Source organism: Lampris incognitus, chromosome 4, assembly GCF_029633865.1.
Source record: "Lampris incognitus isolate fLamInc1 chromosome 4, fLamInc1.hap2, whole genome shotgun sequence".
In the NCBI taxonomy this organism is placed as follows: Eukaryota; Metazoa; Chordata; class Actinopteri; order Lampriformes; family Lampridae; genus Lampris; species Lampris incognitus.
The window spans coordinates 21,774,500-21,799,446 of NC_079214.1; the positions used below are offsets into that span (position 1 = coordinate 21,774,500).

The 24,947-nt window shown below is 42.3% G+C and overlaps 2 protein-coding genes across 2 annotated transcripts in view; both read left to right on the plus strand.

Moving 5' to 3' along the window:
- Window positions 1-225: 225 nt before the first annotated feature.
- On the plus strand, window positions 226-2,185 carry fibinb (fin bud initiation factor b). The gene has a single exon (XM_056279036.1). The coding sequence runs from the start codon at window positions 673-675 to the stop codon at window positions 1,291-1,293; it is 621 nt and encodes a 206-aa protein (XP_056135011.1). The 5' UTR covers window positions 226-672; the 3' UTR covers window positions 1,294-2,185.
- Window positions 2,186-5,729: 3,544 nt separating this feature from the next.
- Window positions 5,730-24,947, plus strand: part of bbox1 (butyrobetaine (gamma), 2-oxoglutarate dioxygenase (gamma-butyrobetaine hydroxylase) 1) — a 39,745-nt gene continuing 20,527 nt past the window's right edge. Inside the window, exons 1-3 of the mRNA XM_056278409.1 lie at window positions 5,730-5,784; window positions 6,549-7,010; window positions 18,638-18,752. Of these exons, the coding sequence (XP_056134384.1) occupies window positions 6,606-7,010; window positions 18,638-18,752 (520 nt within the window). The 5' untranslated portion in view covers window positions 5,730-5,784; window positions 6,549-6,605. The remainder of the gene's footprint in view (window positions 5,785-6,548; window positions 7,011-18,637; window positions 18,753-24,947) is intronic.

Genomic DNA, 24,947 nt, shown 5'->3' on the forward strand with positions numbered 1-24,947 from the left:
GTCAAAAAAAACAAAAACAAAACAAAACAGAATATGCACGCTTCCTTGGTTCTCCTATAGTACCCTCGGCATGTCTGTAACTATAGGCTCTGCCAATAGCCCGGTGGAGGACCTAATGCTGCCTTTTAAGTGACGGAGGGGCTGTAATTTGAGAGAAGGAGAGGGGTGCTATTAGCCAAGAGCGAGCGCGGCACTTGAGAAACCCAGATGTTGAATTTTAAGGCACCAAGTTGAGTCGACAGCACGACTTGTTTCCACGTCGGACACAATTGCCTGCGTTTTTCACGACCATTAATGAATGGAGCGCGAACGGATCGGCTGAGGAGAAGAGTACCGGGGATTTCTTTTCTTTTTTTTCTTTTTTCTTTCGTTTTTTTTTCTTAGCCTTTCACGTGACTGTTATTTGCAGAAGAATTTGGACGAGGGGGGAATCCTGAAGTGAACAAAATACAACAAATCTTAATTGCTTACTTTTGGACGTTTTGAAATGTTTTGCTGCAGCACCTTTGATTGGATTTAACTAGTCGAACACACGTCCTCTTATATAAATATATATATAGATATATATATCTATATATATATAGATATATATATAAATATATACATAAAAAAAGTTTTGACAACTCTGATACTTAAGCCCCCTTTTGTGTGTTCAGGGGCCAAGTGGGCACCATGGCTTTCCTTCACTTGCTTCTTTGTGCCGGAATGTTTTCAGTGCCACTCGGTGGAGCCTACCGCGGACCCCTGTTCCCAGAGATGTCCAACGGTACTTTCCATCACTACTTCGTCCCCGACGGCGACTACGAGGATAACGACGACCCGGAGAAATGCCAGATGCTGTTCAAGATGAACGACGAGCGAAAGTGCAGCGTCGAAGAGGATCAGGAGTCCGCCATACGCGACGACTTCACCATCATCAAACGGCAGATCGAGGACTCGGCCCGGGTGCTCGAAGGGATCGGCAAGAGCATCTCCTACGATTTGGACGGGGAGGACAGCTACGGGAAATACCTGAGGAGGGAGACCGCTCAGATAAGCGAGGCTTTCACAAACTCGGAGAAGTCCCTGCTGGAGCTGGAGGTGAAATTCAAGCAGAGCCAGGAGGGCGAGTTGAGGGAGGAGCACCGGCTGAGCGACGACTTTCTCAGCATGATCGTCCACACCAGAGACGCGCTGAAGGACACGCTGGACGTCTCGTTGGGTCTGAAGGACAAGCACGAGCTCCTGTCGCTCATAGTCCGCAGCCACGGGACGCGACTGAGCCGACTGAAGAACGAATACATGAAGTTTTAAACAGGTATACTAGGCTTAACGGGCTTTAAAAGAACAAAAGAAGAAGAGAAGAAATATGTATAGCCTGCAGCCTAGTGTGCGTAGTGACATTATATTACAGTGGTTTTATATATGGCCACCAGGCAGAGTTGAAAAGTGGGGTTTCATATCAGGGATAAAAAAAAAAAAAACTGTATGTAGACTGTTGCCTAAATCTCATCAAAATCTATGATAAATAAATAAATAAATAAATAAATAAATTATATATATATATATATATATAAATAAAAAAAATTCCCCCGTGTTGTCCGGATGCCGTCTAGTTCAAAATGACCATGCCCGATGACAATGTGGGGGCTGGGCCCACTAACATGGTGACGTAGGCCTACTGTACTAGTCTAGTAAGCTAGTTGGGACAGGTGTTCTTGATAGCCTCTTCATGAGTCAGACATATAAACCGTGTCTTTTCTGACACGTCTCTCAAGATGAATGTCTAGAATATCAAAAGAATGTTTACATGTGTATTTCCTCACTTATAATATTGGTTTCTTTAGACTAGCTGACTTTGCACAAGTCTTTACTGTTTCTCTTGTTAAAGATTGTGACATGGTTTGATGATAGGCCTCACACGCCGATCCACATAGGCAATGTAATCTCGGTAAATGTACAGTGTGTAATTTAGTAAATAAATACTGTGAGTGTCAATATCTTTATTACAGAACACCTTAATTTGTATTCACTGTTTATATAGTGTTTTAACGTGGAGCAGCATATCTATTGTTCTCTATCTTAAAGAAATAATACTTTGACAAATAAGACTGCAGGCAGCACTCGTGGACTTCTAAGTCGAACACTAATTTGTGTGTCAACATACCGAACAGGTTGTCTGTCTTCTGAAATAAAGAGTTTGTGTTTGAAGTTCGATGCTGTCATGCAACGGTATGTTCTTTGCGGGCTGAGGCAGCACCAGCCACAATGGCCTTACAACCGGGCACTTCATGACACCATGTGTTTAAAAAAAAATCAAAGAGTCTCTCCATGTTTGTTTTACAAGGCTTTTCAGCTCTTCTGAGAATTACTGGGTTTGTGCACATGCACACACATGCACATGCGCGCGCACACACACACAAACAAGCACATGCACATGTAGCGTCTGCCTAATGACGGGTGCTTTCAAGGCGGAAGCTGCATGTGGGTATTTATGAGTTGCAGGAAGATATAAAGATGCTCTTTTAGTTAAGTGTTTAGGGTTGCGGTGCCCTTTGCAAGTAAATAAGTAATTTGGTTGGCATGCTCTCTGGACCAAATGGTACAACAAACATTCATGTTTATCATTAGACTGCTTACAAAGTCATAAAAGGGCTGAGGTTTTAGGGTTAAAGTGGTGAATGCAAATCCGTTTTCTTAACCGATCAAGTGCCAGCAACCCTAGGTGCATCCCAAACAATGTGTCAACTTATAGGTTAGTCAAACTTTCTGACTAGAAGTTGGAAGAAATGACACAAAGTTAGCCAAAACCCCAACTGATGTGTCAGCCATGACGCAAGAGATGACTAAAACATAAAGCCTAGACATTTTCTATTGTGTTGTCAAGTATTTACAGCAAATCTTATGCTTACAGGATCCCGTTTGGAAGAGCATGTCTTCCATCTTCAGGTATACACAGTTTAAAGGAACGTGTATATTTCATTTTTATGTTTACTCCATAGTTGCATTTACATGAGAACCATCCCACTCACTGTATCTTTTTTGGTTTAGGTAGGCAGAATTTTCTTGCACCTTTTCGCCATAATGAAAGATACCATATAGAGGCGTATGTTGAGACCCTCATCAACAAGCTATGGTAGTGTTTTTCTCTCTCATTTCTGTAGTTTTTCCAGTACACCAGGTGCATTTGTTTTATGTAATAGGCCCATTCATGAAATTATAATGACATTTCCTGGCAAAAGCGGACATACCATACATGCATGTATACAATTAGTCCCATACAAAGACAGATGTTGGGTCATCTGTGAATAATTTTACGTACTTATGCAATTTTCCTTTATTTTACTGTGGTACTCAAATGTGTTTGCAACTGTAACTTTTTCACATTTCATTGTTTTACAAAATGATTGCAAAATGCAATTCTAGATAATTTACTTACAGTCATTTCAAAAAGATATTGCAATATTTGCTTAAAACTGTAATTAGAACCCGCAAAGGGAGCATTTGTCACTTACAAACGATGTGTTATGTAAAGGTATGGCCCGTTTGTGGGCTTTACTACTGTTCTATAAGTCTAGAGTCCTCTTTTAAACAGGACAGTATCAGTAGAGTAGCATAGAACAGAACAGAACAGAATCAAAGACAATCAATTGTTATTCCAAAGGGAACTTCATATGAAGTAGCTACTTTGAAGCAGGTATAATTACACTAATAAATCATACTAAAGTACTAATAGTAGTATAATCTTATACTAAAATATTATATTTTCTATTACACTATTAATATACCAATAATAATGTACTACTGACATACTAATACTAATACACTATCCTAATATACCTTACTATACATACCATTAAACTATACTATGCTATACTGTTACGCAATTGAATTATACTAATGTATGAATACTATATAAAACGTCATCTGCTCTTTGACATTTAACAACCTGACACGTCAGGCACAAAACTGTTAAGGGCTCTCTTGAGAGGCAAAGACCACAGCCTTCGCCCTAATGGCAGATATGCACCTTGTTTTACTGTGCTGTTAATCTGTGTGGGTTTACAAGACAACACACGTGTCACCGAGATAGAGCTGTGTACAGAACCGATTTTTAAAAAATATATACACTACCGTTCAAAAGTTTGGGATCACCCAAACAATTTTGTGTTTTCCATGAAAAGTCACACTTATTCACCACCATATGTTGTGAAATGAATAGAAAATAGAGTCAAGACATTGACAAGGTTAGAAATAATGATTTGTATTTGAAATAAGATTTTTTTTACATCAAACTTTGCTTTCGTCAAAGAATCCTCCATTTGCAGCAATTACAGCATTGCAGACCTTTGGCATTCTAGCTGTTAATTTGTTGAGGTAATCTGGAGAAATTGCACCCCACGCTTCCAGAAGCAGCTCCCACAAGTTGGATTGGTTGGATGGGCACTTCTTTGAGCAGATTGAGTTTCTGGAGCATCACATTTGTGGGGTCAATTAAACGCTCAAAATGGCCAGAAAAAGAGAACTTTCATCTGAAACTCGACAGTCTATTCTTGTTCTTAGAAATGAAGGCTATTCCATGCGAGAAATTGCTAAGAAATTGAAGATTTCCTACACCGGTGTGTACTACTCCCTTCAGAGGACAGCACAAACAGGCTCTAACCAGAGTAGAAAAAGAAGTGGGAGGCCGCGTTGCACAACTGAGCAAGAAGATGAGTACATTAGAGTCTCTAGTTTGAGAAACAGACGCCTCACAGGTCCCCAACTGGCATCTTCATTAAATAGTACCTGTTAGAGCCTGTTTGTGCTGTCCTCTGAAGGGAGTAGTACACACCGGTGTAGGAAATCTTCAATTTCTTAGCAATTTCTCGCATGGAATAGCCTTCATTTCTAAGAACAAGAATAGACTGTCGAGTTTCAGATGAAAGTTCTCTTTTTCTGGCCATTTTGAGCGTTTAATTGACCCCACAAATGTGATGCTCCAGAAACTCAATCTGCTCAAAGAAGTGCCCATCCAACCAATCCAACTTGTGGGAGCTGCTTCTGGAAGCGTGGGGTGCAATTTCTCCAGATTACCTCAACAAATTAACAGCTAGAATGCCAAAGGTCTGCAATGCTGTAATTGCTGCAAATGGAGGATTCTTTAACGAAAGCAAAGTTTGATGTAAAAAAAATCTTATTTCAAATAATAATCATTATTTCTAACCTTGTCAATGTCTTGACTCTATTTTCTATTCATTTCACAACATATGGTGGTGAATAAGTGTGACTTTTCATGGAAAACACGAAATTGTTTGGGTGATCCCAAACTTTTGAACGGTAGTGTATATTCTCAGTTATCTCAGTGCGACAGTCTGTTGATCTGAGCTGTGTCACAACTACAGTGCTGGCGAATGAGTAGGATTCTTGTTCTTCAGGGGGTCTCGGAGTACTGAAAGGCACATGTTGAGAAAAGACTTCGAGAAACAACAAATAAACACACTAAGCCGACCTGACTGCCCGTGCGACGGGCTGACTCCTTTATCGCCGCTATCTCTATAGGGGATGGGGGGCACGCTTTTAGCTTTTCACCTGGCTGAGAGACGACCGCGACTCTGAACGCTTGGCGCCTCGTCACAAGAAATGAAAAAGTGGAGCAAAGTTCATGCACTCGACGCCGTTACGTAATCCTGAATGGCCGCCGCCGACCTTTCACCCACTCCCCGTGTTATGATATCGGCTACGCCGCGTTGTTACCTCCTCTGTTGACAAACGCGACGCACTCGGCAACCGTCACGGTGGCCGGCACAGCGCACCCCATCACAGGTAGCTATATACCGTTTAATCTTCTGTATTAGCCGCACAGCACACTTCTAAACACACAGAAGCTGACGTCGCCGCATAGCTTGGAAAAATAGGTCAACTGCAATAGCCTGTCGTGGAACTACGTGGGTTGGCTAACGTGTCATTGAAGGTGCAGTGAAGAAGCGAGGGGGTTCGCAGTCTTGCTGGGTTGTCAGGTAGCTGCTAACTGGTTAGGAGCGGTCGTTAGCAACTAAAGGTGCGCCGACGTCGAAGGATTAAAAACAAGCCTGGTGTAACTACATCCCGTAAGCATGCGCTATATACAGACACTCTAGCTCACACAACTAATAACCCGCGATATTAATGCTAACTAGCGTCTAGTATCACCCTACTGACAGGGAACGTCAACTTTCGTGTACCTACAGGGGAAAGTTGGTTGTGTCCGCGGTACGCATGATGGGTAACACGCCTCGTTTCTCATCTGCAAGTGACAACCCACTCCCAAGCGATGCTGTCTTTTCTCTTTTTATTATGCAAAAGCCGGTAAAGACAATTTGCACTGTGCGCTTGAGGATGGCTTTACAAGCTGTGATTTATTAACCACCTGCTGAGAGGTGCATGCACATTAATGGTTTATAACAATAAATATCGCCAACTTGTCAGACATATTCGTTAACTTTTCACCCTTCACACTGAAAAGTAGTCCCCACTAAATTGATATGACCACTTCATTATAAAACCCCATGTTTTACATTGATCAATGCCACATTTATCATTCCTTGCAGAGCTGGTCAACCTATCTGATACGAAGACTTGGTTCGACTACAAGAAGCTGGTCAAGCATGTGGATGAGAGCAGTTTCCCGATTTGCCCTGCCGGCCATAACGCAGAGAGGTAGCTCTTCCATGGCCTGTCTGCCTCTGAGGGCTTGTGTAAGACCATGGTGGGCTGCAGCCCCAGCACCCTCGTGTTTGAACCCAGTGGAATTGCGTGGACTTCAGACAATGGTGGCAGACCCCATGCCTATGGCTCGCAATGGAGTGAGGCAGGTCCGGACCCTGGAGAAGGAGAGGCTGGTGGAGGTGGAATGGGAGGACGGGGGCCAAAGCCTTTACCCTTTCACTTGGCTGAGAGACAATTGCCAGTGTCCGCTGTGCACCCTGCAGTCGGCACAGGCACGCAGTCTGTTGCTCTCCCAGCTTGACATTCACACAGGAGTTGACCACATCCAGGTCACAGATAATAAGGTAGGCTTTTTCCATATCTGAAGTTTGTGTATTCATGCCCAAAGAGATTATAAAAAAAAATCTAAAAAGTTGGACCTGCCAATAGAAGGGATATCAAATAAACAGCATAATAGAGAGAGAATGGCTCTTTAAGTATATCAATTAATACCTTAAAGGTTCTATATTTTCCCAGATTTATATAATTTTATTTAATTCCCATGTGTATATAAATCATATTATTTATGTGTTCTTAAATCAATACCAAGTGTCCAGCAAGGTGTTTTTTTCCTGAAGCCATTCTGATGGAAACAGGCTGCAATAACTTCTTTCATCTGACTCACTGGATATAGGCCACTGGAATAAGCTTCCCATTGGTGCTAACTATTTCATTCGGTATTTCATTTCCTTCCGCTCTCCGTGTGTTGCTGTTTTCAAATTCCCTGTCTCTGTGAACAACAATGACAAACTCTCCAGCTAGCAAGCTACAATTGTCATTATGGAAAACTTTAGTGAGGATTTGGATAGTGCAATATCGCAGGTCTTCTTGGTTCATTCAATAGACTCTTAAAAATATGCAAAGAATGTGTTTAAGAAGATATTATCTAAAAAGGATGTTCCCAATTGTTTACTGATGGATAACAACTTATAAATCCTCTGTTCAGTGAGTTTTGGTGAGTTTCGACAAAGCTGATGTTCAGCTAGGCCTTATCGTTTGACTTTAACAATTATCTTTTTTTTGGGGGGGGGGGGTTCACCCCTTTTTCTCCCCAATTGCACCTAGTCGATTACCCCACTCTTCCAAGCTGTTCCGGTCGCTGCTCCACCCCCTCTGCTGAGCCGGGGAAGGCTGCAGACTACCACATGCTTCCTCCAATACATGTGGTGAAAAGAAGCCAGCCGCTTCTTTTCACCTGACAGTGAGGAGTTTCGCCAGGGGGACGTAGTGCGTGGGAGGATCACACTATTCTCCCCAGTTCCCCCTCCCCCTGAACAGGCGCCCCGACCGACCAGAGGAGGCGCTAGTGCAGTGACCAGGACACATACCCACATCCGGCTTCCAAGCTGCAGACACAGCCCAACCGAGTCGGAGGTAACATGGGGATTCGAACCAGCGATCCCCGTGTTGGTAGGCAACGGAATAGACTGCTACGCTACCCGGACGCCCCTGACTTTAACAGTTATCAAATTATGTTCATGGTCATTATTTGTAAAACTCTCATCACATAATCAACACATCATCAGTTATTTTGGATGGGACTGTCTTTTGAGGTAATTGATCTATATGCAAGGGGTTACCTCCCACTATGTGCAAAATTTTTCACAATAACATATCCTCTGGTGCTATTTTGAAAGGGCACCAGTGAGTGTAGTGCAATTTAGGCTCACCCTCAACAATTCTTATATTTAAGAAATGCAAGCAACCCAGAACCTTTTTTTTTTAACCTATCCCAGAATAATAATCTGTTCTGCCACACCTTTCCGCTGCTGGCACAGCATTCAAACATAATGTGGAGATAGATCTGGCTATGCTAAACTCTAAACAGTGTAAGCCTGTTAGTGCCAGAAAGAGCTCTTTTATTGGACATTATTTGATGAGTGTTATTGCTCCAAAGGATTACATTGCAGCTTGGTGCGCAGCAGTCAACTGGTGTAAACTTGCTCAATGCTGAATCGATTTAAAAGAATCTGTTACCCATTGCTCAGTTTAACTCCTAACAATAGGAAAACGTAGTTTAGGTTCAAAGATACCAGTTTCCCTTTAATATCAACTTACCTGTATGGTATTGCATTCCCTATCAAAAGATCAGAAAGTGGAATGGAGAAGGTGGCACAAGAACAGCTGTATTGAGGTGTAATTGATGAGAAGGAAGGTGATCTTTGGAGCAAATTGGCTGAGTGCTCCCTGAATGCTCACTAGTCGTGTAGCTAAATATTTTAAAAGACAAGATAATCCCCAGGTCAATTAAAACAGTATCTTGAGATGTGCACCCCACTTGTCATTCCTTTTAATTTTAATAATTAACTTAATACTTTAACACAACACTTATTTTCACAGGGCCTCCTCGTCAGATCCTGCAGTTACGTTACGTTTTGCAGTTTAATTCAAAACCATTTGACGCTACGCCGTCTTCTTTTCAAGAAACGTCTGACTGTGCTGTAGCTTGTGAAGGTCTACATTCAATCTTTAATTAGTGACCAATTCTGTCTGTCTTTTCTCGGTTTCTAAAATACACAACAAATTAGAAAAAGGAACTTGTTTTGTCAACAACATGAAGTAAACAGTTAAAGGTGCTATTTATGAGTTTTAGAACATTAATATAGCAGCAAACAACTATTTGCTATGTAAAGAGATCGTTGGGTTATGGCGTCCTGAGCAGAGAATGAAGTCACATTCCCTCTGTGTGTGTTGTAATCCGATTTCTCTGGTCTTTGTTTTCAAAGCAGGTGTCACGGCATGATCTTCTCGGGGTAAATATTTTTGGTTGGTGCTAGAATGCATCGTCCGGCAGGACGTGGGAGGGAACTCCGCTGCACGTCATCAAATGCTCACAGCGGAATCGACCAATCTTATGATTGGAGAGGGTCTAATTCAGTTTTTTTTTTTTCGTGTACTTTTTTCCCCCTTTTAATTCAAATTCAACATCAGAAATGCAATATAGATAACAGTAGTACCGGCTGATTACTACAATAACAATTGCAAATAAAGACAGAAAACAAAACAAAAACAAAACGCCAGGGGTTACAAGCAATGTATGACACAATCAAAATAAAAAAGTGTAATGTAAAAGAAGATCAAATGTAGGCTACAATTATAAAAATATGTTAAATTTGGAGCATAAATTAACAGTTTTCACAGCTTTCTTACTGCATGAGGTAGACAATGTTCTAAGGTAGGATTCTGCCTCAATTTTAAAAGTATAAAAATAAGGTTTAATTTTTAATACCTTATATTTATGAATATAAAATTTGGCCAGCAATATGATGAGATTACATAAATAGAATTTACTCTCCAATTCACTCCTATAATTCGTAAAACCAAACAATACCTCCTTAAAGCAAAGTACAAAAGCATCATAGACACAGTCCAAAATAAAATGACAAATTCCTTGCCACAGTCTTCGAGTGTGTTCACAAGTCCAAACAGATGGAAGACTGTTTCTGGGTGCATGTTACAGAAAGTACAAGAAACATCAATATCTTTTTTAGATCTTAGGATAACATCGATGAATTATCTTAAAAGAAATTTCTTTGACTTTGTTAACCAATAGATATCTATTGGGAAGAGACCAAATTTTCCCCAACATAAATCCTGACCAACGCATTCCAGATTGTACTGCTACACCCAATGTGACTCTTGTCCTGTATTAGGTTTTTACAGCCAGCTAAACTCTCCCTCGCATCACATCCTCAAAGGAACAGATCAGTGTTGTATATGGACGGGATTTGATAACAAGGAAGTGTGAAACTGAAAATAAACATACAGAAAAACATACATCAGTATACAATACAAAATAGCTTACTCAATCTTGAGTTACAGTTAGGATAACTAATCCTCTATTTTTCAGGAAACAAAGGTAAGTATAAAACTAAAATTTTAAGTGCAGGAATAAAATGTAAGTTGTAACTAACTAGGTATTGCATTGAACACTGTATTTACGCTAGCATCAAAAGTATAGCCTGAATGCCATCATTAAAACGTGCTGTCATACATGTTACCAAATTTATACAAACTGTAGCAAATATGTAAAAAGTACTTCAAAATAAAGATTCTAGCAATGATGGTTAATAGTTTTACTTACAGATATTGCCACTCAAAGAGGTAGAAACTAGGTGATGGGTAATGATGGAGCACGAATATTGCTGCACTGAAGACACGCCATAATTTTCTTTGTTGTCACAGGAAAAGGAAGTAGCTGAAACAGCAGTATTTAACTATGCCACAAGAAGGCAAAAGACTCAAGATAATGGAACTATGCCCCTAGTGGCAGGGAGGCTCTAAAAAGAAAGGAAATCGTTCCATTACACTCCCCGTCTGGCATTATTTAAAATGCCACAATAAACATTTACATAATCTAATCTTCTGGAGACAGGAGAAAAATACACTCTGAGATGGGTCTGGAGAAAGTCTTAGTAGTCTTATGACGGGTAAGCTTGACCTCCACTTTCCTGACTACTCCATCCTTGCTTGGGAAAGCCTTCACAATGACGTCCGTTGGCCATTCATTTCTTCTTAACATATTCTTCAGAAGAACAATGTCCCCTTCCTTCAGGTTTGGCCTGTTTATCTGCCACTTTTGATGTCTCTGAAGTGTGTTGAGATACTCTTTCTGCCATCGAGCCCAGAAGGTGTCAGCAAGAACTTGAACCCTCTTCCATTGATGCTTAAACATGTCACACTTGGTGAAGTCTCCAGGGGGAGGTAAGGCTACACCGAACTTCTGGGTGAGGGAAGCTGCAGGGGTCAGGATCAGAGGTGCTTCTGGGTCAGAGGAGACAGACACTAGAGGTCTTGCATTAATAATAGCTGTGACTTCAGCCATTAACATTGTCAGAACCTCATGAGTCAGCCTAGAGTGTCCAGCTTGTAGTAGCATTGAGTTGAGGATGCGCCGCGCAATACCTATCATGCGCTCCCATGTGCCACCCATGTGAGATGAATGGGGTGGGTTGAACACCCAAGAACATCTATGGTCGAGTAGGTAGTCTTCCACACTCATCTCACCAGGACTCGCAGGATCCAGCTTCAGTTCCCTGGACACGCTGACAAAGTTGGTCCCACAGTCAGACTGCAGCTGCTTCGCAGGACCTCTGATCGTGAAGAATCTGCGAAGTGCATTGATGAAGCTAGAGGAGCTCATAGTTTCAATCACCTCCATATGAACAACTGTAGTGGACATGCACGTAAACAGAACCGCCCATCTCTTACTGTTGGCTTGTCCACCTTTCGTACGGCGTGCAATGACCTCCCATGGTCCGAATACATCAAGCCCAACATAAGAAAATGGAGGATCAATCTGTAAGCGCCCAGCATGTAAGTTTGCCATGATTTGCTGCTCTGTTCTGCCTTGTAGCTTCCTGCAAGTCACGCATCTGTGGATGATGCTGCTGATAGCTCTCTTTGCTCCTACTACCCATAAACCACTTGCTCTTACAGCTCCCTCAGTTAGGTGTCTTCCCTTATGCTTTACAGCTGCAGGATGGTGACGGATGAGCAGTGTAGCAATGTGATGCTTCCCTGGGATTAGAAGAGGGTTGACTTCATTTATCAGAAACTTCGACTCTGTAAGGCGTCCTCCTGCCCGTAGTAGGCCATTGTCATCAATGATTGGGTGAAGCTTGTGGAGGGAACTGTTTGATGGTAAGTCTCGTTTTGCCATGATGCATTTGATTTCTTTTGCATATGCTTCACTTTGGACACATCTGATGACTTTGTGTTCTGCTTGGGTCAAGTCTTCATCTGTGAGACTTGTCTTACAGAGGTGCCAGCCTGCACAACTGATGTCATCTTTGGACTTGATGAAGCTGTGAGAAATGTGATGAAGGTGGGCTACAGCTTTGATGAGGGTGGTCCACTGTGAGAAGCGCTCAAAGTGTGCTGAAACCAAATGACTTGTAGACACTGTAGTGGCAAGCACTGTCACCTTAGAGTGAATTTCAACATCTTACTGGGTCAATGAGTTCAAATGGGCTTTCTTCAGGGGCGTGTGGTACTGGCAAGGTTCCCAGCTGCCACAGACCAAGAGCCATGATTAGTGGGGTTGTGCTCCATTGAAACGTACCTCCACTGGTCTGGTAAAGAAGATTGCTTAATTCTCTATAAACGATTATTAACATATACATAGAATCTCCTATTCTGATTGTTGATGTATCCTAACACCACTTTGCTGTCAGTGTAGATTGTAGTTCTGTCTACCTTCATGTCGAGTTCTTCTCTGAGGAGCTCTGACAATTTCACAGCAAGCACAGCGGCGCAGAGCTCCAGTCTGGGAATGGTGAGCTCTGGTACTGGAGCCAGCTTGGTCTTACCCAGAATGAAGCTGACTTCACTGTGGCCATCTTGATGTGTGACTTTCAGGTAAGCCACTGCAGCTATAGCCTTGATTTAGGTATCTGAAAATACACAAAGCTCAGTAGCCTTGGCTTGTGAGATGGAGAAGGATACATAAGTGCGAGGAACATGCAGCGCCTGAAGATCCTGTAGCAAATCTTGCCATCTTCTCCAGTCATCATACATGTCCTGGGGCAGGGGGCTATCCCAGTCAAGGTCACTGTTGGAAAGCTCTGAGAAGGAGTCTTCCTTTGATAGTGACAGGGGCAAGGAAACCTAGAGGATCGAACAGACTGTTGACTGTTGATAGCACCCCACGGCGAGTGAATGGCTTCTGGCTCTGAGGAACGTGGAAAGTGAACGTAGCAGACATCATGTTCCAACTCAGTCCCAAGCTGCACTGGACAGGAAGCTCGTCTGCAGAGATCCAGGTCTTGGATTTCCTTGGGCCTGTCTTCTGGGGGGAAAGCATTCACCAGTTCCACTCTTTGGAGGTGATCTTATGGAGACACGGATTGGAGAGTGCAATCATGTTTTGAGCTCTCTGTTAGGACATTGATGGCCTTAGCTTCAGTAGGAAAGGACTTTAGTGCGTCGTCGACATAGAAGTCCCATTCTATGAATTGTCGTGCCTCACTACCGTATTCATCTTCCACCTCCCTTGCTGCCATTCTCAGCCCAAAGTTCGCCCCTGCTGGGGAGGGACTATTGCCGAAGACATGGACCCTCATGCGGTAGTCTACCACATCTTTGTTGAGGTCACTGTCCTGATACCAGAGAAAGCGAAGAAAATCTATGTGATCTTCCTGAACAACAAAACAGTAGAACATCTGCTCTATGTCTGCTGTGACAACAACAGGTTCGTTTTGGAAGCGGAGAAGCACACCCAAAAGGGTTTTGTTGCGGTCTGACCCCAAAAGCAGCACGCCGTTAAGAGACACTCCATTAAACTGTGCACTCGAGTCAAACACCACACAAATTTTACCAGGCTTCTGTGGGTGGTAGACACCGAAAAGTGGGAAGATACCATCTTTCTTTATCTTTTTCACAAGGTGATGCTAGCTCTGCATTATTGTTATTGAGCATTTTCTGCATGAACTCAACGAAGTGTGCTCTCATGTCTTCCTTCTTGTCCAGCTGGCGTCAAAGAGACATAAGCCGCTTGTTGGCATAGGGTCTGTTATCTGGGAGTAGACGTCTGGGGCTGCGAAACGGTAATGGGGCAACCCAGCTGTTAGTTTCATCTTTGAAGACTCCTTCCATCTTCTTCAGAAAGAGCATGTCTTCGACAGATGGCGCAAGCTGGTTGTCGGTATCAGTGCAGCGAAAGACAGTCTCTCCCAAACTCTCTTCAGTGGGTCTTGAGTATGGGCTTGAATCTTGAAGTTGATGGGGAGTGGTTTTCGAGTAACTCAGACTGACGTTCTCCTTCACATTGATGCGGCTGTCACAGGGAGTGAGAAGGCTTGGGCGTCCATTATCTAACACATGCGTTTTTAGAGCACTCACTTTAGCTGACTTGTGAGCACCGCCAAGGCACACATCGCCTATGATAACCCAGCCCAGGTCGAGCTTCTGTGCGTATGGGTCGTTGTCTCTGCCATTGAGCTGCTTTATCACCTTGTGAGCTCTCAGAAGGTTCCGTCCAATGAGCAGGAGGATGTCTGCATCTAGGTCGAGGGGCAGTATCTCAGCAGCTATTGACCTCAGATGGCGGTGGTGTAGTGCGGCTTCAGGAGTGGGTATTTCTTCCCTGTTGTTAGGGATAGCGTTACAATTCTGTGTCAACATGGATTGTAAAACACACAGCTAAATAACTATAAAGCTAGCAACGCTAGCTAGCGACATAATCCGTGACGTCATATGTAGTCAAAGGACCCCGAGCCGATATTGGTCGATTTCGCTGTGAGCATTTGTTGACGTGCCGCGGAGTTCCCTCCCACCTCCCCTCCTGACGATTTTCCCGGCTAAGGCCCCCTTGTAGAATTTTTAGGTAGCTAATATTCTGCCGGTTTAAAAAGATCGCATCGTGGGATTTCGCGGCAACGTATGTGAGGTAGCTAGCATTAGCAGGATAGCTAACAAGCTAGTAATCGGTCTTTGACAGTTACGTATGTTTGTTGATTGTGACTTCTCCCAGCCGCCATTTTCCTGGTCTTACCAGTGGCATAGAAATAGCTTACACGGAGACAGAGAGCAGCAAATAAAACCAATTTTAAAGTAGCCACGGAGAAGCATAAAAAAGCAGAGAGGATACCATACCGCGACAAACTTAGCAAGGGTGCCAGGGACCGTTATTTGGAGAAATTGTCGTCATTTAACAACATTGATCCATATGGCCTGCCCGCAGAACGGTCGAGTGCTGACCCCGCATTGCTGCCTCAAACCATGTACCTTGATATCGCCAATTATCTTGTTTATGGTATAAGTGCTTATACCTGTGAACAGTTCCGAAATTACAAATCCCTTGAGGCCCACGGACATTTCACCAATGGCTGGGTGCAGGAATCACTGCGACAACACAGACCTGACAGCAAAGGTAAGCTAACGTTAGCTGTAAATCAAGGAAACTTGTGCTTAGCAAAGAAGCCTTAACTTGCATTTTCTTCCCATTAAAAGTAAGATTTTACAAACGTAATACACATTTGGAGTGTTATCAAGGGCGAAACTTTAGGGAGGGAGGGTCATTATCTTACTTTTTGAGAACATTTTTGGGTTTGTTCGGGGTTGTCGAGGACCACATTGATGATTGAGGTAACATTAGCTAGCTAGCTAACCACTGACTAAGTTAGGATTTTCAGACTGTAAAAAGTGGGAGGAGATGGGGGACGCACAGGAAATTATGCCCATGGCTGTAATAATGATGATATAGTCATGTTATTTGTGCAAAATAGCTAGCACAACCACTGACTAAGTTAGGATTTTCAGACTAAAAAGTGGGAGGAGATGGGGGACGCACAGGAAATTATGCCCATGGCTGTAATAATGATGATATAGTCATGTTATATTATCTTCGGGGCCTGATTATGTTTTGATTGTTTTGTTTATTTTGACCATGGACAAATGTCAAACAGGAAGTAAAAATAAGCTAATCCTGTTGTCCTCTGTCTACCTGTCTTGTCTACAGGTTTTGCATTCGCAATGCCTGAGTGACACACCACTCAAGCCATGGGCCATCATCAACTCATTCGGGGCCATGACATCAGGTCACTGCACATGTATGGCTGCCTAGCCGAGACATGCACACATGTGGCAGCTATGCTGTTCAAGTTGGAGGCGGTAGTCAGATGCAGGGAGACCAAAACAGTGACTGGCTAACCAGCATACTGGATGATGCTGAGCAACATCACAAAGGTGGGAGCAGAGGCAGGAAAAGGAATTGACTTCACCTCTGCCAAAGCAAAAAGAAAGTCTCTGAATAGACTCCTGGATGGTGAGGTAGAGAGCACACTTGCTCTAAGGACTTCATCAAACACCTGCAAGTTTGGCATTGCTACACAGGAGCAGTGGGTGTCATATCTTGCACAACTGCAGAATGTATCCCCGAAAGCTGCAATTTTGTCAAATTTGCCCAGTTATTGTGACGCATTTGCAGACCCTGTACAGCCATTCTCAGCACCAGATTTGCTGTGCTGTCTCCATGATGATAAAATGGATGGCAGTGAACTCTCTGTCTTGAGCCTGCACTACAAAACCTTGGCAAGTAAGGTGGATGTTTCACCTGAGCAGGCACACTTCATTGAAAGACAGACCAGAAAGCAGCACCAATTCTAATCTTGCATCACTTACGGACTGGAAGGATAACTGCATCAAATATGCGTTTGTTATCCCAACAGCGGTCCTCTGAACAAATGTGCTGCTACTGCATGGGGAAGACAAAATGAGGAGAATGCAAGAACACAGTATAGAGTGCAGGCTGAGAAACATCACTGTGATGTAGAGATGACTGAGTGTGGCTTCATCATAAACCCAGAGTTTCCTGAGGTTGGGACATCGCCAGACGGGATGGTGCAGTGCACCTGTTGTGGAGAGGCTGCATTGAGATAAAGTGCCCATACAAGCACCATGAGAGCACTGTCAAGGAAGCATGCAGTGACAGACACTTCTGTTTGGAAGTAGTGGATGGAGAGCTACAGCTTATGAAGGGTAGTCCATACGACAAGCAGGTCCAGACACAAATGTTTGTGGCTGATCTAGAGTACTGTGACTTTGTTTTGTGGACTTTGAAAGATGCGCTGTATTGCATGTTGCACCTGACACACAGCTCTGGAGTGCTCTTTTGAAAAAGGCACAGCACTTCTTTGAGCATATGTGTCTCCCTGAACTTGTAGGCTGTTACTTCACTCAGGGTGCAAGACAGATGCCACTTTAAGGGATTTCTATTCGTGCAGGGAATCGGAAAAGAACACACCAAACATCCGACACATAGGTTTAGGGTTAGTTATGTGTCTTCTTTTATCTGAATTGCTGTATTATTTTGTGTTATTTAGATATGGACTAGCCTTCTGTTGCAAGTTGACTGACCAAAGAAGACACGCTCTTTCTTTTACTTATTTCTCTCTTACACACACATCTGCTGATACATACAGGACAAAAGATGCTTAGATGTTTAGAAAAACTTGTTTATGTTGCTTATGTTACAGAAGCATGCACCATACTTATTTGTCTGTATTGTGCAGATGAACTTCAGATACTTGTAAATACAAAATTAAGTGAACTTCAATACATGCACTTTGGATAACATTTGGTGGCCTTATGTCATTTGGCTGTGAAAATGTTGATAACAAGGAAAGAGTCAAGAACACATTTATGAAAAGTCAACGTATTCAACTTTATTGTTGGTGACAATGGTGCAAGTATTCAGATCTTTACTTGAATATGTACATGTGTGATTGATATTACAGCTGCGTTCATTTAAACGGTGCAGTTAAAGGCTGAGCTTAACATCAGCACACATCACATTTTTAAACTATAGCTGGACATTGGTTTGTCAGCGCCCAACAGACGGTGACAATCTTATCTAAAAATGTGACTGCCTCACCTTCACATGGAAGTATCATGTTGATGGGTATGGTTCCTGTTAAGGTTTTATACTTCTGACAAACATTTCTGATGATCCTTTCAACGTGGATTCTCAGATGTGCGTGTCTGTTGTGTGTCTTCTTTTATTACAATTTTAGCGATAAAAAATAAAGCAAATGAAAGGAAAATGCTCCGAGTACAGCGTTTACCACAGAAATACCAGAAACATGGCGGCTGACTCAGAGCGCGCTCGTGTGTGACGTCATCTGTCAAGGACCTGGATTTAGGTCACTCGGCAGATCACAGTAATAGCTCCTTACCAAGCTGAACACACTGCTAAAATAACTCTATACTGTAAAAATCCATGTTCCAACCAGTGAAATAATAGCCAAGAACGCAAAGGGAAGCAAGAAGTTTGTTTTGTTTTGATCTGAGATGCTGGTGCTGAATGTTGTATAGAGCACCTTGAAATTATTCTGATTTTTGTGTACCATTTGTCTTGAAGGAGGAAAAAAATGACCAATGTGAAGACGTGGATTACGTCAGACATGCTGACAGCTGACTCGTCTCCCCACAGGTATGCATTGTATGGCCTGACCAGCACACCAGTGAGTTTGATCCAGAATGGCTGAAGAAACGCTGTTTCTCCACGGCTGCCCGACAGGCAATGCAAGAAGAGCTTTTCATCAATGGTGAGACAAACATCTCATTTTTACAATTATATTTTCATATAAATGACATGCACTTTTGTATGTAATAAGTTGTTTAAGACAGGCATTTATTGTAAGAATGCATGTTAAAGTGCACTGAAATGCTCTGAGTTTGTCCAACAGAAATGTGTCAGTAGCCGTGTCTCCGTAGCGTATTTTTATACGCATTTTGAAGTATTGCAGTTGAAAAGGTTGACGGAAACGGCAAAATTCGAAGACTTCTTCAATTTCGCAAAACAAGTCTTTGCAGCTCGCTTGAGGTAGTTTTTTTTGCCTTTTTCGAAAGATTCTATGCGCTAACTGGGAGATGAAACCCCCTTTCCGAATAAGTTCCGACAAAACGAACGAGTTAAATGTTCGCTGTGTATATCCGGGAAGATGCCGACAGCGGAAACAGCTGCCGGCATCTTCCCGGATATTCCCGTGGCCAACATTTCTTTGTCTTCGTCTCCGGACAGCATGAAACATGGCCAATAATAGCTGACATGAAAGAACGATTACAGCTTTCCCAGTTGCAACAAATCCCTGAAGACCTCTCTCCATTTTCGCTCGTAAATGGCCAAGGCGAATTTCGCGACATCTACTTCTTCTACTCTTGTTTATTACCGTGATGCATAACACAGACTATACCGCCACCTTCTGATGAAACTACGATTTGCAAACCAGTTTATGGAAACGCGCCTAATTTGCTTTTTTTTTCTTCTCAAGTTCAACTTTATTGTCCTATGTAAAATACAATGAAATTCTTGTGCTCTGGCTCTCTCTCTCTTCCTTAACACAAGGGGCACAAGGACAAAGGACAACCCCCCCCAAAAAAAACTACAGCCTTACATAGACTATGTACACATTAATTCATACTTTGTATACACAATGTACAGTACACGATAACACAACAGTGTAAGGTGCATATGGGTGTGTCAGCTGTTCAGCAACCTGACTTCCTGTGGAAAGAAACTATTACTGAGATGGGCGGAGTGTGATTTGATGCTCAGGTAATGTTTTCTAGCTGGAAAGAGCATGAATGGAACATGAGCGGGGTGGCCGCTGTCCTTAATGATGTTTTGGGCTTTCCTTTTGCAGCAAGTGGTGTAAATATTATGAAGTTGTGGTAGTTCCATGCCAGTGATTTTTGCTGCTGTCTGTACAGTCGTTTGAAGCAGTCTGCAGTCCTGAGCAATCGGTTGCCAAACCACACTATGATACAGCCTGTCAAGACACTCCCAATGATACTATGATAAAAGTTCCCTAAGAGTTTGAGTTTTGGTACTCATACCAAAACTCTAGAAACGCCTCAGAAACTGCAGTCTCTTCTGTGCCTTCTTCAGGATGAAGTTGGTGTTGAGAGACCATGTGAGGGTATCTGTGATGTGTAAAACTGTCCGCAATTTCAACAGATGACCAATTGATAAAAATAGGAATGGGATTTTCTTTGATCTCTCTAAAGTCAACAATTTTTTTTTTTGTCCTATTGACATGTAGAGAGAGGTTGTTATCATGGCACCATACGGTTAAATCTTCCACTTCCCTCCTATAGGCCCTCTCATCACTGTTGCTTTTTTTGCGATATTTCAAAAGTTTGCTTGAAATTTGCTTGACAATTAAAGGAAACACAGCTAATATGTAACTGCAGATATGCTACAATATTAAATAAAAGAAGGGCCACAATGTGCCAAACCTTTGTCAATTACAATGAGGCTGGTACAAGACCATAGATTAGATTCTCTATATGATAACAATAATAATAATAATAAATTAAACTTATATAGCGCTATATCCCAATAACATCCCATTCTCCATAAATAATCATACTATACATTATATACTATAGAATATACATTCTGACTATTTTGTAGTTAATCTATTTATTCTTGTAATCAGTATTTTATTCATCTAAAGTAATTTGTAATTGTAAACATTTCAAAGTTTAAAGGCTTTTATTAGATTTCCATATGATTTAAGGCTTCAAAGCAAAATTATATATTAGCATAAAAGTAGCTATATCTGGAGTGCCAATGAGATCCTGAAATATGGGTAATACTGTTTGCTATGCATTTACATTACATTTAAGTCTAAGCCCCATCCACTTACCTTAACAAACCTGTAATGGCCAACAAACCATTAGGTGTACTTGGAAATTCAAGCCAGCTGCCCAAGTCCACTTTCACACTGTGGTTTTTGTCACCTTACCATCCCAAATGAAAGCTGTGTACATTCATTTATCATGTATGTTAGTTGGAAGTCTTGGAAAGTTCAGTGATATAGGTTAGTAAATGGCCAGTAAAGTAGTGAGTGCTGTACAGGCAATGGTGACAAATGTGTGAGCTGGTACAGATGTGAAACGAAAACAAATTAAACTCAAAACCAGTTTGTCTTGGCGTCCAGGTGGTGTGGCGGTCTATTCCATTGCCTACAAACACAGGGATTAATGTTTGAATCCTTGTATTACCTCCGGCTTGGTCGGGCATCCCTACAGACACAGTTGGCCGTGTCTGCGGGTGGAAAGCCGGATGGGGGAAGGGGCCTGGTCGCTGCACTAACGCCTCCTCTGGTCGGTTGGGGCGCCTATTCAGGGGGGAGGGGGAACTGGGGGAGAGGGGAATAGTGCGATCCTCCCACACACTACATCCCCCTGCCAAAACTCCTCACTGTCAGGTGAAAAGAAGCGGCTGGTGACTCCACCTGTGTCGGAGGAGGCATGTGGTAGTATGCAGCCCTCGAAGGATTGGCAGAGGGGGTGGAGCAGTGACCGGGACAGCTCGGAAGAGTGGGGTAATTGGCCAGATACAATTAAGGGGAAAATGGGGGGGGGGGCGTTGTCAGCCGTCATGGAATGTGATGCTATCATATAGTACACAATGACAGAATATGCTGTGTCTTGCATGGTCAGTCTAGTATAGGGTCGAGTATCAAGAACCAGTTTTGACATGGAACAGATTCAAAATTTCCAAAAACTATTTGGTAAGGAACATGAAGCCGCTTATCAAATCCTGAAAGCACAGTTTGAGTCACGGTCACAAAACAAGTGAAATACATTGAGGATTAAAAAAAATAATTATTATTATTCAGCTGTCAGGACCTGCTGACCTAACATCTTCTTCACTGTTACTGGAGCAAACGCTCTGATGAGTGGCGAAGCTTCACCAACGAAAACTCCAATGCGGCAATCACTGCAGTAAAATCAATGCAAAGGCCGAAGAACCTCCAATATGGGAAAGCATTTATTGTAACGTGATTTAAACCTGAAAAAAATCCTCTCGAAGAAATTTGTATTCCAGCTAAATCTAGCCCTAAGGCAGCTTTTTGACTGATGCATCTTAGAATAGCAATTTGTCGTAATCAAATTAGATAGTAACAACAAACTTCTGTAGCTAATTAATTTAGGATGATTGACGCTTGCCAGACTGCTTTGGAATCATGCCGGTCAAGTTCCTTGATTTTTTTATTTTTTTTATTTTTTATGTTTTGTTAAAGACAGTTACTGCTCTAGTATGTCAATATGGCTTTGCACATTATACAAAGCACAATATTATTGGGTTTCTGTTTAGAATAATTGCTGTACTTTAGACACTTTAACCAAGAATTAGTTTTGGGGGGTTTCACAGAAGTAATTTCCACAGTGTTCACCGTGGAGACCCTCAAGTTTCTGGGAACTACCAATCCCAAAGACCTGAAGTGGGAGACCAACATCAACGCCATCCTCATAAAGGCCCAGCCGAGGATGTTCATAGTGGCTGTGGGGTTTTGCGTGTTTAAAACCAAGCAACATGTGTACAAATGTATCCTTCAGAAGGGGAACCAAGTGTGCGCACATCCAGAAAAAATATTAAGGTGCAAGACAAAAATTACAACTCATAGAACAAAGGAGAGACCTCATTCCTGTGTTACAGATGTATCTCATCAAGCAAAGAAATTATCTGAAACTTATGTTTGGCAGAGATGTGAGACGTGCCAGTTTTTCATACATGGCACCCCCATCTGGGCTAAATTGGTACTCTACAGTTTGATAAGAAATGACTGGGGTAGTTTAGAGGTCGTTGTAAATGTTTAGATGGTTTGAGGTTGTGGGGAGTTGACCTGGGTATGTTTCCGGGGTTGTTTGCGGTTTGTGTTTGAATAGTTTGGGGTTGTATTGGGGTATGTGTGGATAATTTGAGGTTGTTTTGGGGTATGTGTTGGGATAGTTTGAGGTTGTTTGGGGCAGTAACTATGGCCTGACAAAACCAAGTGTCGGTGGGTGGGTCCATCATTGTGCAGTAAGTGTATCTGAATTTGCAAAAGCCTTTCTTTTGCCTGGTCATTATTAGGGATGATCCTAATTTCTTGGCATGAATAGCATGTTGACTTTGTGAAGGAAGAAGGGCCATGACTCAAGTATTAGTTTCTTATGTTTTACCAGGGACAAAGAACTATTGCTAGTGGAAAAAAAAGTTTTCATTTTGTATGCCAAACATAAAAGAGCCAACCCCTTCATTATTTTTTGGCAAGAGGCTGTGCTCTAAGCAGATTAATACCCTTTGAGGTGCATGTTGCACAATTTGGACAAATTTGGTTCTCGGCCAGTGGGTAGTACATTCAAAGCATTTAACAAATGCCTGGTTGGGTTTTATCCTGTTCATGTCGTCTTGATTTAAAAGAAATAATGCTGAGGATGTTTTTCTGTTATTTTACTTTTTATTGCCAGAGTGATTACCTTTTGACCCTGGCTGCTTCTCTTACTAGTGCTTTTACAGTGCCTGTACTCATGAATGAAATGTAGTGTGTGCATGCACACACAGATGAACACACACACACACACACACACAACAACAACAATTTGCTGCATATTCATCAGTCCCGCCATGTTGTAACATCGACTGCCATCTTATAGAGCAACTGATTTTTGTCTTTTTATTCGATAATGATAGCAACAACAACAATACTGATGATAATAATGATAATATTAATACTTTTTTCTAATAGAATGTTTCGAAGCATTCACAAGGAGTCTTATGGAACAACAGAGAACGTGACTGAATACAACAAAAGCAAATAGCAGTAAACTCAGAGAAGGAAAATCACAATAACAGCGTAGTATCTTATTTAAAAAAAATCACTGCTCCTTTGAAGAAAGATAATATAATTTTTGACATCTTCAACATTTGCTGTTTAGGGGCTCTTGAGCAAGTAACGGTGTGTTGTTACCAGCTGCTGCAGCTGCATTGTTGAGCGGCCCACAACAGAAGGCCGTGGATGCACTGGGCACAGCTCACATGTAAATGCATTCACGGCTATGTAGCGTGACGTAATTGAACATTTGTGAGCATGTTCGGCAAACCTTTTGTTGGAGAAAAAAGACACTCCCATTTTGATCTAAGCGGTAATTCCTCTTTTGCTTTTTGTTGTGTTGTGTTGTGTTTTTTTTTTGTTTTTTTTTTTGCCTGTAACCTTTAATATGACCGTGTTGAATAGTGCATTTACAACAGCCCAGCACACTTAAGAATCTGTCAGACTGGAGAGGAGAAAGTGGTGCAAGGTAGAGGTATTTCAGTGGAGCGGGGGATGGACTGCCGAAGGTTTGTGTCCACATGTGGTCCTGAAGGACCCACAGGGCTGAGTGGCTCCCGCTTTGTCTCTGTTCCAGAGTGATTAAAGGGTGTGTGTGCGCTGCAAAAATCTTTTTTTCCCTGTATTTGAAGTGTAAAGAGATCTCCTCACAGCATTACGCAGACAGAGAGAGAGAGACACACACACACACACACACACACACACACACACACACACACACACACACACACTTTGTAGTTCAGTTATTTTGTTTTCCAACCACTGCTAACTCAGAGCCAGGATTGAGTGCTCCCAGAAGACAGAGCTAAGTTAATAGTCCGTCTGTTCCTATTGCACTCACACACACACACACACACACACACACACACACACACACACACACACACACACGCACACACATGGACACAGATATCTCTGGATTTAATTATGTCCTCCTGAGTGCCAGCCTGAAATTTCGAAAAATACTGCAGAGGACTCGGACGGATGATGGATAATGTTCATTTCTGAGGGTTTTGTTCATATCCTCACCCTCTCTCTCACCATGACGTCAACTCACTGAGAGCTAGTCCGCAGTTAGGATCTGTTTCCTTTTTCATGCAGCGTATGCCTATAGTTTACAGGTCCAGGCCCGCC